This window comes from Parus major, chromosome 2 (genome assembly GCF_001522545.3).
Source record: "Parus major isolate Abel chromosome 2, Parus_major1.1, whole genome shotgun sequence".
Taxonomy (NCBI): Eukaryota; Metazoa; Chordata; class Aves; order Passeriformes; family Paridae; genus Parus; species Parus major.
In genome coordinates, this window is record NC_031769.1 from 32,684,309 (window position 1) to 32,702,719 (window position 18,411).

The 18,411-nt window shown below is 41.0% G+C and overlaps 2 protein-coding genes across 14 annotated transcripts in view; one reads left to right on the forward strand and one right to left on the reverse strand.

Annotated features, from left to right (window-relative positions):
* Positions 1-1,474: 1,474 nt before the first annotated feature.
* On the reverse strand, positions 1,475-18,066 carry HNRNPA2B1 (heterogeneous nuclear ribonucleoprotein A2/B1). 9 transcript variants are annotated; one of them, XR_001519315.2, is made up of 13 exons: positions 17,817-18,066; positions 12,584-12,694; positions 11,679-11,825; positions 10,200-10,410; positions 9,810-9,911; positions 9,631-9,720; positions 9,106-9,168; positions 8,527-8,646; positions 8,124-8,246; positions 7,006-7,088; positions 5,924-6,854; positions 5,554-5,683; positions 1,762-4,721 (listed from the first exon to the last, which is right to left on the reverse strand). XR_001519315.2 is itself a non-coding variant. In XM_033511883.1 (11 exons), exons 1-10 carry the CDS (start codon positions 15,936-15,938, stop codon positions 7,027-7,029), a joined length of 1,380 nt encoding a protein of 459 aa, XP_033367774.1. In that variant the 5' UTR covers positions 15,939-15,950; the 3' UTR covers positions 1,475-4,721; positions 7,006-7,026. The 9 variants fall into 9 exon arrangements, 4 of the variants coding, with proteins under 4 accessions (XP_033367774.1, XP_033367773.1, XP_033367772.1 ...); XR_001519319.3 differs by lacking the exon at positions 17,817-18,066 and adding an exon at positions 16,364-16,524; XR_004495809.1 differs by lacking the exon at positions 17,817-18,066 and adding an exon at positions 15,579-15,950 and having other exon boundaries at positions 9,640-9,720.
* CBX3 (chromobox 3) overlaps positions 17,210-18,411 on the forward strand; it is a 14,051-nt gene continuing 12,849 nt past the window's right edge. Inside the window, exon 1 of one of the 5 annotated variants that reach the window (XM_015617436.3) lies at positions 17,210-17,333. The gene's annotated coding sequence lies outside the window, so the exon portion shown is untranslated. Of the gene's footprint in view, positions 17,334-18,109; positions 18,241-18,411 lie in introns of those variants that run through there. The other 4 variants (XM_015617435.3, XM_015617434.3, XM_015617433.3 and 1 more) reach the window with 4 other exon arrangements.

Sequence of the window (18,411 nt, forward strand, 5' to 3'; positions counted from 1 at the left end):
CATACTGTAACCCTTTCAGAACACAATCTCAATGGCAAGCCTCTTACTCCAGCTGATCCATTGAAGACATCAGCCCCAACCCCATTCCATTACCTGTCAATTTGCAGATTGTAAAGGATTATGAACTGCCCTCAGCTGGTTCAACTGTTGTTATTGCCCAGTAACTGTATGTCTTTAACAAGTTGATGAACCTCAGTTCCTCAGAACCCAACAAGCAACTCTACCTCTACAAAAACTCTGGAGCTGAAATTCTAGTTGTGGATGGACTGCAACAATTTTGATGACACAATGAGTGTTATGTATGGATGTGTATTTTTTCGAACCATCAGCTACCTGCCCACAGGACAAAACCATAGGTAGAATTCAGACCAATGTCCCATTTTTTAATTTGAGTAGACACATTTCATCTAAAAGCCACTGAAGTGTCTTTTTCTGCAGCTGGCACATGTTTAAATAAAAATACCACAACACGCACCCAAAAAAAAATCCACACCAAACAAAAATCCCCAAACATTGCCTGGTCTTGGCTGTGCTTTACAGTTTGATGTCCTCAAATGATGTGTGGTTAGGACAGACAGCCTGAAGCTTCTGATACACTTTATGTACTGGCCTTAGACCGTATCTGCAACCTCTATATCAAAATAGACACTCTGTTTTTGAACTTTTCACGTAAACAGGACTGGTCAAAGAAAGTTGCTACTGAAAGGGTTGTAAAATGTGGATAACACCCGACTGCTGAAGTCTGTCTTGGCTTTATTATTGACATCCAAAATTTTCACTAAATCAAAATCCCAAGTGTACAAATCAGGAGCTTTAGTGCATGAAACCATGTGGTATCCTGCTCTGGAGCCATATGTGACAAAGCCACTACAGCTGTATCTTACCATAATACTACTCTGAAACACAGGTCTGATGTTAGGCTGAAAACACTTTTTAATTATATATTATTATTTAATTATATTTTAATTATATCTAGGAAACCACTAAGCTGATGATTATCAACAGCTGTTGACATCAAAAGACAAATACAGAAGAGGGAGAACTCATTAAAATACTGTTCCATGGCAAAGCTTTTCAGTAGTCTGTAACACTTCAGTGGTAAACTACATTTCTGTATTGTTAATAAGAGCTTATCTGCAAGAAATTAGGGAAGGTCAGATTAAATAAAAGTAAAAACTGGGTGGCGTGCCCGTGACTGTGTACACATACTGTATTCCCATTACTGATCACAGCAAGATGTACTACCTGCTGGCCAAGACTCACACCTGTTCTGAAGAAACATGCACCAGCAGAGTAACAAATGCAAGCCAAGTACTCCATCAAACTGCAACCCCCATTGCACTTTTTCTGACGTGTAAGGCTGGACAGTCCTATAAAGGCATCCTGCAAGCAAGCACACCCAGAACAGACAGCATTCTGCTAAAGCATTACATGCATTTGGAGAATGACCAATACAGTAAAGTACAGCTTTAAATTAACGTTTTGGGTTTTAGGTTTTATTCAATAGTTCTGGCTCTTTACAACGCCAAACTTTACAAGCTAAGGATGTTCCTGCTCAAGAGCTTACAATCTAGTTTTAGACGGGGAACCAGAAAAAACTTTAATGAGGAAAGGACAAAGCACTTCATGAGTATCAACCTGTCAATCTTTGTCCCAAAACACACACACACATTAGTTCTTTCTCTAAGAATAAGTACAGCTCTAACGATCTTGAGGAGAGGTGGCAGAGACCTATAAATGAGGCAACAGGACACTCAACAGCAGGGTGTAGTGAAAAACTTTTATTATGTAAACCAAATAGAGATGGCAGATGTAACCATGTGAAGTCTTACTACTGTAGTGTACCTCATGAAGTACTGCAACTTGACACCTGCGGCACATCTACTAGAACTCTGATGTCCATCAGCCACCCATTTTCATTCAGTGCCCCAAAATGAACCAAGCAAGGGGGAGAGTGCTGGTAACAGCAATTTTCTAGGACTTTCTCCCAGTCACCTTTTTGCACAGTGGAGCAGCATGGGAGGTCACACAAGCTAGCTTGTGAGGTGCCCAAACACTGCTGACCTAGTATATTCACAGCACTCTGTCAGGCAAGTCACACAAGTATTTATACACTGTTAATTTTACTGCTGATAGAGAAACCAGTTCTTGCTCCATTAACTGGAGTAACTCCTGACAATACTTCTGTGCAACACAAACCAACAGTAGCTGCAAAGTAAAAACATGGCCATTAAAAGGGACAGTACTTCTGGCAAAACAGATCATTACCCAGGCAAACCCTTCCATATGACACTCCTATGCATTCCTAGACACACTGAATGGTATAGTTGAAAAAACATGGCTGAAGAGGAACAGCCATCTCCCTTAGGCAGAAAAGAAGCAACAGCACTACTACAGGGTTCCACTTGCATCACACACTCTGCTTCAAAAATGAACTGAAACACTAAACCTGCAGGGAATGTACAGCCCCAATATGTTCCTACTAAATGATCCTCCACCAATGAGGTCCAGCTGCCAAAACAAACTCTGTTGATAACGGTTTGAAAATTCAGATCCATTTCTGGGGCTTGGGTTTTCTTTCCCAGAAGTGGTATAATTTCATCACCAAGAGATCATGTACATTCATCATCATACTTAAAGAATACAGTCTTTCCTACACATCACAAAGTTCAAGTCCTGTTCGTTTCACAGTGTAACGGCAATTGTTCACATTTTCTTGAATGTTTTTTAGCACCTGCAGCACAATAGAAGTAAAATTCAACTTTCATTGTAAGTAACACAAAGTCTGAGTGGCCAGAACCCTACTACTGACCTTTTTTCACCATCATTTTATAAATACAAGTAATACTATTTTTGGGTGGTCTTTGGCTCACACACCAGTTATCAACAAGTTCTGTTGTTTTTCTTTTCTTCCCTCAGTTTGCTGCACAAAGTGTTCACTGGGGGAAAGCTGGACTTAGTACTGACAACCTGATCCTCAGCTGTTAGTACCTGGAAACACTGTAATGTTACACTTACTTGGAAGACAAAGTCTGTAGTGACAAAATCCTACTTGATAAAAGTAAGAATCCATTGGCTACAAATTGATGACCAGTGACTGACCACACAATAGTGCTTTTATTTGAAGTTGCTAAAAACTTCCAGTATCAGGCTGACTCGGAACTGTGACTTCCCTCACCACATTCATTGGTGAACATTGTTGACTGTCACATGCCTAATTTTTAAGACCACACCAAGAGAAAAGTTGTGGAAGTTCAACAGTAGGACATCAGAAAACTTAAAATACACCAGGTTTTCAAACCTCAACTTTAAATATCCAGTAACTTCACTCTTGTGCAGTGCTGTCCCCCTGTACACTCCGTTCCCTCAGTGCCAACAGATCAAAATAAGACAGTACTCATTATGGAAACCATGCTCAATTAGAGTAGATATTAAACCTTGTTATTAAACTACTGAAATAGTATTTTAAACAGAAAAATAATTACTGCCCTTTTAAGTGGTTTTGTTAGTTCTTTAAAATGGTGTATGAATGTGGACTTGGCAACTGTAAAGAAAAAACTTTCATCAACTACATCTATGTTATAGGAAAGAAGGCAAATTCCTTATGATCTGGTCATTCTGTTGGAAAGAAGAAAGTAAAGGAGATTTGTGCATCTTCGTTTTCTACTTCCGTTGCAGCCCACCGGTCACCTATTCAAGTATTTCAAAGTTCAGCTTAAACAGAAAAAAATTGTATGTGAATCCTTAAACAGTATTATAAAGGTTAAAGACACGATGATTCTGCCAAAGCATATAAATTTCAAGTTTTGAATAAACCATGCATAAAGATAGATGTTAAAATAGTATAACCTCAAGATACACTCCCCAGCTGAAGCTTTCCCAAGCTCACACTTGGTGTTTGTTTTAGTAGTTTCATTTGGTTTGTCATTTTTTGTTTTGGTATTTTTCTTCTGCCCCCAGATGCACCTATGGGTAATAGAGTTTTGTACAGCATGTCTGTCTTCATGCTCAAAGCTCTTTAAAAATGAAAAGGATAAAGCTCTTGTCCTATTGCATCTGACAAATTGACTTAGGTCGTAGTTTTGTTAACACGCAAGTATGAGGTAATATAAAACACAGCCAAAAAAAAGCTACTTTTAAGCACTTGTGTCCAACAGCACAGATATTAGCACTTTAAATTTGCAGCACTGTTTCTCCCAAAAGAGAACAGATGCCCATGGTCAGAGAAACAAGTTCCATGAACACACGTGTCAAACTGATTCTGTTTTAAATTCACCTCAAAATGGAATGTTTCAAATCATGAAAGGGTCTAAACATAAACATTATTTAATGTTAAATACACACTAAATTTTTATTAAGCATTACACTAGAACTACTTTGGTATAAAAATACTTTATTTTAAAGCTATGAAAGTTATAAATATATGTAGTTAAACTTTCTACTCACAGAATGTTTGCTATTTTAACATTAGTGATTTGTTTCTCCTAACGAATCTGAATTTTATTCGAAAGGTTTACAAGACATTATTACTGTAATTTAAAAAACCCATCATTACAGGGAGCTGTACTAATTGTGATGTTTTATCAGTATTCATTTAACCTCTAGATTTTTAATGAAGGCAGCAAAAACAACTATTTTCTGATGATACAGAATTTCTTATTTCTTGAAGCGTTTCTGTGGTTGACCACTTCTTCATTAGTTACCTGCAGCATGGCACCTTCCTGCCAAAGAAAAAAAAAGTGTATCTGAAGATGTTTATCACATATGTCTAAACCAAATTACCAATAGGGGAACTTCAGCCATTTTTAAAAAAAAAAGTATAAGCAGTTCACTGGTGTGTCTAACACAAAAGGAACAGGACTTTTTTTAGCTGAGTCCACGTTCTTCAATGGGTAGCCTTTTACAGGCAATGAACTTTGAAATTAAGGCGTTTTTGGTTGCCTTTTTTTTTGATAGGTTTTGTTGATTTTTATTTAAAAACCAAATCTAGTAAATAAAGTATGCCACCCTTACTCTGAATAACTCATTCATTACTTGATAAATTTCCATCAATTTGAGGTGCAAATATTCAATGCAGTGAGAGTAAGGCTGACTAAATTTGGCACTAAGGTTTGTTAGCTGCAAGAACTATAAAAAATGGTGGAAACCTCAACATTCTAGCCAAATTCCAATTTACATATATACATTGTACGCTTATGAAATACCACCTGCAGTTTCATTTGAAGGTTTCACTTCCCCTCCTAAAGAACTGCTTATGCAGTTGTTAAAAGAATGGACGACACATTCCTTCACAGAGGCAGATGTATTCTGTGGTGCAATTTTTCCTTACACGTAAACAGTCTACAGTTACTTGGGAACCTTCAGGATGAAATGTGTTATATAGAATAGATTACAGCAGACAAGACACATAACAACATAGTTCATTTTCAACAGCACAGAACTACCTTCATTGCATTACCTTGCAACCACCATAATGCATAGACTCCCAAGAAAAAAGAAAATGTTGCAGGATGCAAAAATAAAGTTGTATGATTTAATTAACTTGTGACCTACCATTTAACTACCAACACCAGGGATGGAACCCTTGCAAAGCTTTACTAATGGACACTTGCAGGTCTCATTTGTTCAACTGTAGCAGTGTACAGTGGCAGCAGTCTATGCTTGTCCAGGGTTCATATCATAGCTAGATTCCAGTAGGAAAAAAATATGTTAAGTAGCTGAAATTAACAATTTTTTTTTGTAAAAAATTTAATAATACAAGAAAACAGGATTCACAAGTTTCTTTTCAATTTGTAATTGTTAACTCAAATCATTGCTATGTTAAACTACATAAAGATAATCACTATACTGAAAGAATACTGTCATACATTATTAGTTTCTTGGTTTTGAAACATTAAGAAAGGAAAAGTAAATAAGATCTTACCTAAAGAAGTTTAACTGAAGCTTAGAACTATTTTGCTCTACACCCTCAGCCTTCGTTGCCATCCTTATAAACAATCTACCGTAGTTAAAGCTTTGCAGAGATACAGCACAGCTTTTTAAGACTGGCTGAACTTTTAGTGACGTTTTCAAGAGTTCTCTTGTACTAGACCTGCGTCCCTGGAAGAGTACCTTGCTGGGGGTTTTTCCTTTCCTTGCCATTGAAGAAGCAGCATCTAAAAAATCTAAAAAGGTGTTTCTCCTTGCAGAGATACCCCTTAAGTTACCTAGATATTTTAAACCTGGTAATTTACAGACAACATACTTTTTCTCACCAGCATTAAATTTTACACGTACAACAATAGCTTTGTATTATGTGGGACCTTATACTACCCACTCCTTGCCTTATTATTTTACAGTATTAAAAAAAAATCTAAAATTACACAATATTTCCTTTAGAATTATTTTATTAAAATCATAAATGTACAACAGCTTCTTAACTCTACACACGCACTTAAATTTTTAAAAGGAAAACGTTATGTCTTATTACACCATGATCCTGGCTAAAAGCTTTTCAAAACTTTGAGAAAAATCTTAAAAAAGGTTTCACATGTCACCTGAAACTTACAAATTTAACATTATCAAAGGAATGCTTCTACACTTACAAAGACCACTAGAAAGAAACAACAATTAAAAAGCTAAGAAACTGTCTCAAAGGCATTTTTACAATCCTTCCTCCACAGTAAGGTAATGTTATTAAATAATCCAAATCCATTCACAAAATGGCTCTCTGCATCTGCTCTGGTGTCTTCTGCCATACCACTGCATATTTATGCATGACTGAGATAAGTGTTTCCTTAACATTGTTATTTCGATAACCTGAAGCTGTTCTGTTACCTCTGGGCTCTCATCCTCTCCTATTTATACAGTGAAGCCTGTTTCAACAGAAGTAAAGAGTAAAAAAATAGGTTATGAAATTATTCATCTAACCATTTTTTAAAGGAAAGATAATATCCTAAAAAGCTTTTAACTCCTGCAGCTACTCTCAAGAATCACTGCAATTATAACACTTAAAATCATACTTACCCATGGCATGCTTGAGGAAACTCAGTAACGGCTCCTCCCTCCATATCCACCACTTCCTCCACTGCCCCCTGGACCATAGTTTCCTGCAGTTGCAGAACAAGAAACAGAATGGTCCCATCACTACATTTTTCAATCTAGGAGTTTCTGACTGAAACAATCAATCAAAGCGACTGAATGAACAGTAACATCTGCTTTACTTCCAATGACAGCATATACAACAAAGACTTCTACCATTTCACTGTCTTCCTCTAAAGAACCTCCAAGGACTGCCACAGGAAGAAACTACATGATGAAATCTTAGAAGATTCAACAGTGCCACATGTAATTTGATGCACTGTGCTGTCTTAAGCCTGTGAGGGCTGAATTTGCTTGCAGCTAAACCACAGAAGAAAGGGCTTCATGTTTCTGTTTCCATTCCACAAACCTAGCATTTCACATTAAGTAACATTTAGACAACAAAAAGCAGGAGTGTCAGAAAAAAAGACACAGGAGGAGGGTAGAAAGAAATCACAGCAAACATGCTGGAAATTAAGTAACTAGACTCTCCACAAATAATGTGAGCTGACAGCAAACAACATGAAATAGCATCCTTTAACTCAAAACTGAAACACTATGGGAAAAGTTAGTACATTTTATCGGTTTCAAAATAGTAATTTTCCCTGAGACAAGCTTTACAATCTCAAAATGAGACACTGAACCCAACTTGCAGAAAGAACACAGACACTGCAGTCCATCTATTGCAGAAGTTACCAAATTTCTACATATCCATCTTGGAATCATAGAGACTGACCTGGGTTGGAAAGGACCTTTCAAGGTCATCTCATTCCAACCCCTCTGCCATGGGCAGGGTTATCTGTCACTAGACCAGGATACTCTTAAGCCCCATCTAACCCCATCATGAACACTACCAGCAATGGGGCACTCACATCACCTCTGAGCAACCTGTTCCACTGCCTCATCACCCTCACAGTCATTTTTTTCCTAATACCTAATCTCAGCCTATCTATTTTTTTAGTTCTAAACAGTTACCACCCCTACATCTTATCTTCTATTTCCCCTGAAGTCCTAGAAGTCCACCCACTCCAGCTGCAAGGAAACATACACAACATGAACAATACCTCCACCATATGGTCCCCCCATGTTCCGGCTGCCACCAAAATTTCCACTCTTCATCGGACCATAATTTGAAGGTTGTTGGTTGTAGTTGCCAAAATCATTATAGTTTCCACTTCCGTAATTGCCTGCATTATCAACACGAAAGTGTAGAAATACCTAGGTGAACTAAAATGGATACAACACTCCCAGGACACCCCATTATAAAAATTCTACATTAAGTAAAAAAATCACACATATATTCCAGCAGTGTGTGCACCAAACAATGTTTTCATTCTATTTCGTACTACTTGAAAAACAACAGCTTCCTTACACAACACTTACAAACATCCCTCCCTCCCCCCAACCTCAAATGACTAGCAGTGATTTGTAACTGAAATGCTTGAATGTTTTAAGCCTAAATGTTACCTCCTCCATAGTTGTCATAACCACCTCCATAGCCTCCACCCTGGTTGCCATATCCAGGTCCTCCTCCACCATAGCCTCCTCTTCCTCCACCATAACCAGGACTGCCACCGAAGTTGCCACCTGTGAGAATATAATCCTTTTAAATTAACTTTTCAACATGGAATGCTTTCAATTTATACACGAAGGGTATTTCTGTTTAGAAGAACAAAGAGAAAGAATAGTAGTTTTGTAAAGAAATTTCTATGAGCAGTATTTTTTTAAAGCACATACCAACTCCCACCCTAACTGAACTATGACCAAATCCCACCAGAATGCCTAAAGACCTCAACTAAAAGGTTTAAGTAAATCTTCACTTTCCAGGAAATTTAAGACTCATTCCTGTCCTAAAGGAAAGAAGTGTTGTCCAAGAAATAACCATACAAATTGCCATATGGAAATCTGACATAAGCCAACAAACATGTACACTTCTTATAGCCAAAAAAATGGCTCAGGTAATTCAGATGAACTTTATACATACAGATATAAGTATGGAAGTGTTTCTTAATGAGAAAAAAATCACCACTGAAACAGCAAACTAACCTCCAGGTCCTCCACCGTATCCGTTATATCCATCACCAAATCCACGGCCACTTCCATATCCATCTATCGAGAGAAAAAACCCCAAAGGACTTCAATTTACCTGTAGCCAACTAGTCGAATTCTCAAACCCTTATGACCTTTTAAGAACTAAATCTCAAATTACCAATTAAGAACCAATCATTGCTCTACATTTTTCCTTTTCTTGCATTTGCAAGTACCCAGTTTTAAAAGGTCAGGCAAGCACTGCATAGAATCAAAGAAATCTCTGGCCTATTTGGCAAGTATTAAGGTTACTTTTGGCTTTCAATAGCTTAAAAAAAAACCAAAAACAAACAAATAACTCAAAAAACACAACCAAAACAAAACAAAAATCAGAATACAACTCCACTTCCAAGTTACTTTTCCCAAAAATTCTCTTCACTGTTATAGCTGTGTTTAAGTTAAATAGCGCCACAGCATCCAAAGTTATCCAGAACCAGAAAGACGGTATTAATAAGGTAAAAAATGTAAATGTTACAAACATGCCTGTCTTACCGGCTCCCCCTCTGAAATTGCTGCCAGGTCCTGGACCAAAGTTGCCACCGCCTCCACGAGCATCACCAAAACCGAAGTTCCCTGTATCAGTTTAACGTTTATAAGTAGTGAGATTGTTGAAAGTGAACAGAAAAATCAACCACAAACCATTAACCATTACTTGTACATACCTCCTCTCCCACTCCTAGAATTTTGAACCTCCTGCATTTCCTGTCTAGAGAGAGCTTTCCTTACTTCTGCATTATGGCCATTGATGGTGTGATACTTCTGCACTGTAACCGTATCAAATAAAAGGCTATGAGCATTCAACTGGCAACAAGTCAGAGTTTAGACTTCCAATACAAACACATTCTGAATCATATAAAGAACACAATATACCATATGTTTTTTAAATAAGGTTGACCGTACTTATTTGAAATCCATGTTCCCCCACAATTCAGCAACCTATGATGTAGTAAATATACAGGCATGTAACTAATCCCATTATCTGCAAGTTTAGCTTTACACTAATTAATGCTGCAAGAATTAATACTATCCAAGGAAATAGTGAAATTACTTACATACAATTTTGTCCACAGGATCATGGTCATCAAATGTAACAAATCCAAACCCCCTCTTTTTACCAGACTGTCTGTCAGTAATGATTTCAATAGTATCAATTTTTCCATATTCCTCAAAGTAGTCACGAAGGTGGTGCTCCTCAGTGTCCTCTTTAATACCACCAACAAATAATTTTTTCACAGTAACATGAGCACCAGGTTTTCCAGACTCCTGTTAAAAGAACTTTTTAAATTAGCACAAAGAAAAACATTTTCACAAAGCACTAGTATTACCAGTATTTCAACAACAGAATTCAGATAAACTAGGATTCTTCAAGCACTAAGGTGCAGCCCTTTTAAGAGGCATGACCTTGCAAGCTTATTTAGGGGGCCTTCTGAGAGGAAAGTAACACAGCATTACTTGGAGATTTTTCCTCCCCCTTTATGTCAAAGCCCTATAAAAGCTCTGAAAAACTATACAGCTCAACTGTTTGAAAAGAACTGCAAGTATTTAATGACTTAAGTTAGAGCATGATTTTTATAATTATTTAAATGAAGATGCCTCAGCTTCTTCTGCCCAATTCCTCAACAGAAGTGAACCCACACTGCACTTGTATCAAGGTCCTTCAAGCTCAGCAAACTCACAACTATGCATTTTAACACCATTAAACAGTATACAGACACACTGCTGTAATTATCTTTTTCCATATGCTAACCAAACCTGCATTCTGCAGAGAATGGAAAGAAAATTGGGATAGCTACACAGGGGCACCAGGGATCACAATTTCCATTTCCCCATACCTTTGGGACATTCAATTCAAGTTCATCAGTCCAAATGTATTAAAACCTCAGTCCAAGCTTAATCTGGTAAACCCTCACAGAGCTTCTGTGTGGTGAACAGAACTTGCCTTATAATCCACACTTGCTCTTCAAGTACCTCTGTGCCACAGTAACCTGGCTTACAGGTTCACCTCGTTCCTGTACACATATTCCTAATTTGTACCCTAAAGTGGAAATCAAGTATGACTGGGGCTAAAACCAGCACAAGTCCACAGATGATTCTCTACATCACCACTGGAAAAGCTTCCTTGTTACATTCTCTGTTTTTATTTACCTTTTAGCAATACCTCAAGAAGATCTTGGAATAGTCAGAAAGACTGACAGGAGTTAATTAATTTGAGGCTTAGTAACTATTCCAGAGAAGAGTTACTTCAGAATTTGCATAATTACAGACATTCAACATGTTTTCTACAACACTGTTTTGAGATCCCGTATGTCCCTTGCAGATATGATTCCACAGCCAGAATAACATTCAATGTAATTCACAATAAGAACAGATATTTATGTAAGAGGCCAAAAGTGTGGGAAATAGTGCCCCAACTATGGGCTTTTAACTAGGCAATTTAAACCGAGGTTATCTCAAACAAGAACAATGCCTTTCGGACCAGAACAGCAATTTTTCAAAGCAGGAGAAGCATCTGCTTTCAAAGCCATACTCACCTCTCTAGCCACAGCTCTCTTAGGCTCAACCACCCTTCCATCAATTGTGTGAGGTCTTGCAGCCATAGCTGCATCAACTTCAGCCATGGAAGAGAATGTTACAAAACCAAAACCCCTTGATCTTTTGCTTGCAGGATCCCTCATTACCTAAAACAAATAAACACATTTAAATTACAAAATTACATATAACTGTCTAATGTTAAGCTTTTTGCTAACAGCATCTGGAGTTAAGTGTGTAAGCTTAATGTACATTTTCTTAGCTTTGATTCCTAAATGCAATTAAAATACCAGGCTCTGCTGATTTAACATATGAATGACACTGCTTGGGATCAAAGAAATTGAAACCTGTTGCCCTCCAAACTCAGTTAACTCAGAAATGCTGCTAGATCAGGGAGGAATATTTATATTTATGTTCGTTTTTGGGGGGGGGGGGGAAAGTCATAGATGTAATTTCTTTTAAACTTTATGAAGACCAGACTTTAAATCTGTGTTATGATTTACTACTCTTAAGACAATTCAGTGGAGAATTTCTCCCAGAGCCACTATCCCTGTTGGTATTTAAAAGACACACACTAACACAGTGCATACAGAAATGGTTTAGCTGTGTAAGCACTTCCTAATGCACTTAGCCAATGATATTTCAAAGTTCAACTACTGAAATCAGTGGTTAGAGATAATCTGAGAGAATTCTACAGAAAACAGATTGTGAATTCTCCCTAACTCTATCAAGTTTGCAAGAGAAAAATGTATGCATTGCTACAACAGACTGAACTGTGTATAAACCAACCAACAGTAGCATTAAAATCTAATATTCCACCTTCTCTAAGCTATTCAGAAAACAAACTCCCCATTTAAAATTCTTTCACATTCCATGCCATTGCTATGTATTAGTATGCTAAACTTACCACACAGTCTGTAAGCTTTCCCCATTGCTCATAGTAACTCCTCAAGCTTTCTTCTGTGGTTTCAAAGCTTAAGCCGCCAATAAACAGTTTGCGGAACTGCTCCTTTTCCCTCTGCCACAGAAAAAAGATTACATTAATATAATTTAAAACACCTCTTCTGCATTAGCAAATCAGACACTAAGCAAGATTTTCTTGAGATTTTCTAGGTCTCAAAGATGAGACCTAGCTCTTCTAAAGGTTCTATCCCTATTAAAGAAACGAAGCAATTTATGCAATTCTGCAGGTCCACTTTTACAGATTTTTTCTAGTCCTTATTCCCATCTCTCCCTCTAGATATCAAGAGCAAGGGACCACACTTGAAGACTTTCAGAATATTCTTCTCAAAGACCCATATGAGATGCTTTTTTAAAGAAAATGAAAATGAGAACTTTGGGATTTGTTCTTTGGGATTTGCTTTTATTGCAGGAAATATTAATTTATACTACCTGATTCCATCCCAGGTAACATTCATTTCTAAAAACCATTCTGGCTTCAACTGTTTTACATGAATACTACCATACTATTCATCAAATACATTGTAAATAAAAAAAATTAAATTCAGTACATCTAAATATGTTCTACAACAGGTTAACAATTCATATTCTCTCCATAATTACTAAAACAAAAGAAAGCAAATAATCTGTAGAATTAATCTGGGATCCCACACTGCTGGAATTAGCAACAAACCTATACACCCTCAACAGCAGTATTAAAATAATTCCCTTTAAAGTAAAATTTGAATAATACATATTCATATCCACTAACATAAATCACAGTTTCAGTAAGAATTTATTTCCTTGCACAGAAATTATCACTGCACTTGTTCAGCAGAAATCTCTTTTGCAATGACAAGCACATTATAAAAAAGCCCTAACAAACCCAACAAAAAACTGGACCAGTAATAAGGAAATGCATTTACTGTTTTGTATTTAGTGGTAAACAGAAGTAGAAAGGACAACTTCAACTTTTACTCAAAATACTTGAGTAACTTTTTATACTGAGCAGCCCTTTTAATTGCTGGGTTCTACATACAAAAGTATCACTAGTTCATACATGTGAAAATTTCATGCCAAACAATTAAAAAATGCATTAAAAAGTAGTCCCCTTCAACAATTTACTATTTTGGAATGCTGTTTTGAAAAGAACTCAAACCAAATCACTTCAGCTTTATACTGTCAACTAACTTTTAAAAATCAAGAAAATCTGCTTGGGTGCTTGGTTGTGTTTTCTTTAGTGTGGCGATTATTTTTTATGCAAATTAAACATTGCAGCAGTAGGTGTAACTGACAAGCACAGCATGATTAACTGTGCAATGGGCATTAACATAAATTTAAAACGGAAACTAGAAAAACAATGAGGCTAAGAAAACAACAAAATACTTCAGTGCACATATGCTTTTAGAAGTATTAAGGTAATGTGCATGTAGACCAACACATTTTCTGAGATTGTCCAAAGTAGGCCTGCATCAAAATGCATATAACAGAAGACAACTGCTGTAGGCAGAAACAAACCAACTTTTTTTTTTTTTTTTTTTCAAAATACACCTCTGTATTACCACCTTGACATACTGCAGTCTGACACAGAAGTTAACTTTCTCCCCTCTCTCCTCCACATACTCTATTTGAGACTAATCAGTCCAAATTTCTCTTGAAAATACTTGGAATCTGCTGTTGAATCTGTTTGGGGTTTTTTGCTAGGAACGCAAAGAAAGCTAGTACTGTCTTCTCCTTGCACAGACAGGCAAAATGAGAAAAGTTTAAAAGCAGCAGACACATGTTTTAAAGCTATTTCCTTCACCTTATTCCATAAAAGTAACAAATGAAAGAACACTGCGTATTATACAAGTATTTAAAAAAATCATACATTCATCATATATCATACTCTAATTTATTAATTTTGAATAAGATGGCAAAGAAAAAAATTTAAGCAACTGGATATATATTTGATTTTATACATTTTAAATACTGGAAAGAAAAAAAATAAACAAAAATCCTCCCTTTAGCTCTGCTGCTTTAGAATTAGGGACCACTTGCTTAAAGTTTCATAGGTCTACAAAAGACACTTTTTCTATATAATCAGTTACTATGCACTTAATAATGGACATTATTATAAAAATAATTAGAATCAAAAAAATGTAGTGGGTAGGTAGGATTTTTCCAATGTTACATTTTCCCCCGAAAACAGCTAAAAACAGAACTCAAGGAAAAAATGGAATCTACCAGCTGTAACAATGATAAAAATATACTACACGTAACAGAAATTGAAGAGAATAGTAATGCATTTACAGATGCATTTAGGATCATGCCCTACCCAGAACAGCTAGTTACCACACGTCAGAACACAGGAATAACAAAATTCATTGCCAGTTCTTTAATGAAAACTATTGTGCAAAAACAGTACACACATGCTGCTCCACTACCACGCAAACAAACTCTAGATGCGGAGAAGCTATTTGTCTTAAAACGAGCCAGTTTCAAGAAACTCTGGCTAGCCTAACACTAATCTCCCACCAGAGACCAGAGAGTTCTGCCCATCTAAAGTATGTGCTGAAAGTGTAAAATGTACAACAGTAACTATTATCACCATGCCAGTACCTCTTAGAATCCTGAGGTATAAAATACTCTCTTGGTAAAGACACAGTCACCTCATACCTATGAAGGGCCACAATATAAAAGCTGATATTAACACTTCTTTCAAGATTTCCACAATAAGCAGTACTATTGTGGCAGAAACCAAGGGCCAGAGGAAACTTTTACAATCTCTGTAGGATCTTCATCCGCGTGAATTTCAAGCTTTCCTTCACATGCTTGAAGAAACTTAGAAGGACAAGAAAACGCACAACCCCTACTGAAAAATTGATCACCAGACCAAGGAAAAGTGTTTTACAGCAATAACCTGTGCACACAAAATCCACGCTGAATGCAGAATTAAGAATTCGGGTACCAAAAATGTTTACCGGAGACAAGCGAGGGAGATCCCTTAATTCCAAGGCTCTGCAACCCCTCAGCGGCTGCTCGCCCGCCGCCTCTGTCGGCCGGGACGCAGCGGCCGCGCCGGCTCCGCCATGTGGCGGCAACGGGAACACCGGAGTCCCGAGCCAGGCGGGGAAAATGGCGCCCGCGAGCAGCCGCCGCCTCCAGGGTGAGCGCTGCAAATTGCTTCTAGCGTGGACCTCCGCACACAGTATTATGACCTTTCCCGCGCTCCTTCTCGCCCCCGTAGATACCAGACGTCTACAGGTGGCCCCCACCCTGCCAGCTCTGCCGGAGCGATCCCCACTGCCCCTCGCAGCCGCGAGTCTGGGCCAGGCCGCCATTTTACCCCTCCCCTTCGCCACCGCCATTACCCGTAGCGCCGCCTCGGCCGCTCCGCGTCTCGCGGGGCCAAGACGGCCCCCGGCTCGCGGAGCTCCAACTCCCCCTCCTCCGACGACACCTCAGCAGCAGCGCAGCTAATAGCCATGGCCACGGGCTCAAGAACGCGCTTGTCCGCCATGCGCGGTTACCGCAGCTTCCGCCACCTCGCCCGGCTGCGCGCCAGCCCCAGCCGCCGCTTCCAGAACCTTCCTCTGCGCAAAGGCATCCAGCATCCGCCCCGCGTTGCGACCCGACAGCAGCGCCCGGACTTGCGCGGACTCAAGCTTGCTTGTAATTCCCAGCCCCGAAAAAATTCACTTCGTCTGCACAAGCAATCGCGTCTCCCTCCTTAAAAGCAAACTCTAAATCCTCCCATTCCACGTACCATGTTCTTCATGGTTTACGTATTCCTGCTCGAGAGTACCGTACAACCGGTCGGTAATGGCTGCCTGCGCTGTTACGTAATTTGAAATTCAGCTTAGCGTAGTGTTAGCGCCCTCCTACTCCAGCCCGGACTCGCTTCCGAGGTTTAATTAAAAAAAAAAAAAAAAAAAAAAAAGGAAAAAAAAAAAAAAAAAAAAAAAAAAGGGAAAAATACAAAAAAAAACAAACAGGATCTGGAGCTTAAATATCTCCAAAGGGGCTGCAGTTCTGAATAACGCCCCTACGTGTATTTATCACGTAATGAAAAGTCATCGACTCCGTTAGTAATGGCCGTCTCCGAAATGAACCGAAGGAGATGTCCTCGTAGAGCTTATCCGCTTCGACACCCGCCGGAAAAAGCCGAACCAGGAATGGAAGCCCATTCGGCTCGCTTCGGTAATTTCCGGAATCTGCCGCAGCACGCGAAAATTGCGCTCGGCTCCAGCTCGGCAATTTCCGGACAGAAAGACGCAGCAAGTCATCGACTACTTCAGCCAGCTCGGCAGTTTCCGACAACCGACAGGCTCGCGAGACGTGCCCGAGCGCAGCCGAAGCGGCCTCGAACGCTGCTGGCACCGTGTCAGTTTGTTTTTTCCGGAAATTGACAAAAGGCCCCGAAGGCTCAAACCTCGGCGTTCATATCAGTCGGGGGGGGGCCCGCTCATCGCCCCCCGAAACCTCGCCCTGGCCCCCTTCCCCCTCCGCCCGGGCAGAAGGAAGTGATAACTACAGATTTTGACACAAGCACGACACATTGCGGGGCCCCGGCGGAGGGAGGCGGACTTCGCCGCAGCCCGCTCTGCTCTATCCCGCACCGTCGGCATCGGGCGCGCCGCCCGCTCCGCCGCTCTGTTCTCCTCCCCTCCTTCATCCCCTCCCTCCCTCCCTTCTTTTTTCTCTCTCCGGCGGCTCTGCACGCACCGCGACAAAGGGTGAGTGCTGCCGCCCCGCGAGCCAGAGAAATGGCGCTGGAGCGGCTTTTTTCCCGCCCCCTCCGCTCCCTCTCCCTTCCAGCTTCACCGCGGATCCACCCGCGATCTCCCGCCCGCACTGAAGCCTCCCCAGCGGACTCCCTCGACCCCTTTTCCCACTTATGAATGACTTTTCGGGCCCCAGAGCTCTGCTGGTTTCCGAGCCCGTTTCCCTCCCCCCGCCCCTCGTTTACGCCCGGGCCTCCCCGCCGCAACGCGGGAAATGGCCGCAGCTCCAATGGGGGTCCCTCCAAGCGTGCTTCAAACCTACCCCAGCGCTCCTCGCCCGCCCTTCCCGCGCCCGGCGCCCACCGGGCCCCACCGACCGAGGGCCTCGCTCCGCGGCGGCGGGCAGCATCGGCCCGGTGCACATTTGCAGCGGCGGCCATGATGGCGGCCGCGGCTCCCGGGGTCCGCCAAACCCGTCCGCTCCCCCAGGCTTACCCAGTCGCTTTCCCTGTCGCCGCGAGGCATCTTCCTTCTTTTGGACGCCTGGCGCGGTCCTGCGCTCGCCCCGCGTTGGAGAGACGTCTTGGCCCCCCTCCTGTGCCGGCGGCGACGACGGACGGAGGTTGTAGCGGCTCGCGCGTAGGCGGCGGCGGCGTCGTGCGCTCTGCCCCGTCACAGCCGCCGGCGCGCAGTGCTCGCCCAGCCCAGCCCCGCCAGCCACCGCCGCGCCGCTCCCCGCCCTCCCCCCCCCCCCCTCCCTCTCTCTCCCTCCCTCTCTCTCCCTCTCTCTCCCTCCCTGCCCCCACCCCCCGCCTCAGCCCCCCGCGGATGTCGCTGTTGCTGCCGCCGCCGCCGCTCAGTGCGCGCAGGGCGGGAGCCAGGAGGAGACGGGAGACCCAAGCGGCTGGGCACCATTGAAGTCTGTATCCTTCTCTCTCTCTCTCTCCCTCTTTTCTCTCGCTGCAGCCGCCTCCTTTCACCCCACTCGCCCTCGAGTCCCCTTCCCTGACTCCCCTTTCCTCTGCGGCTCGCTGCGGGCCGCCGCGGGGAGATGCGGTGCGCAGCCCGCCCACCTCCCCCCACCCCCGCT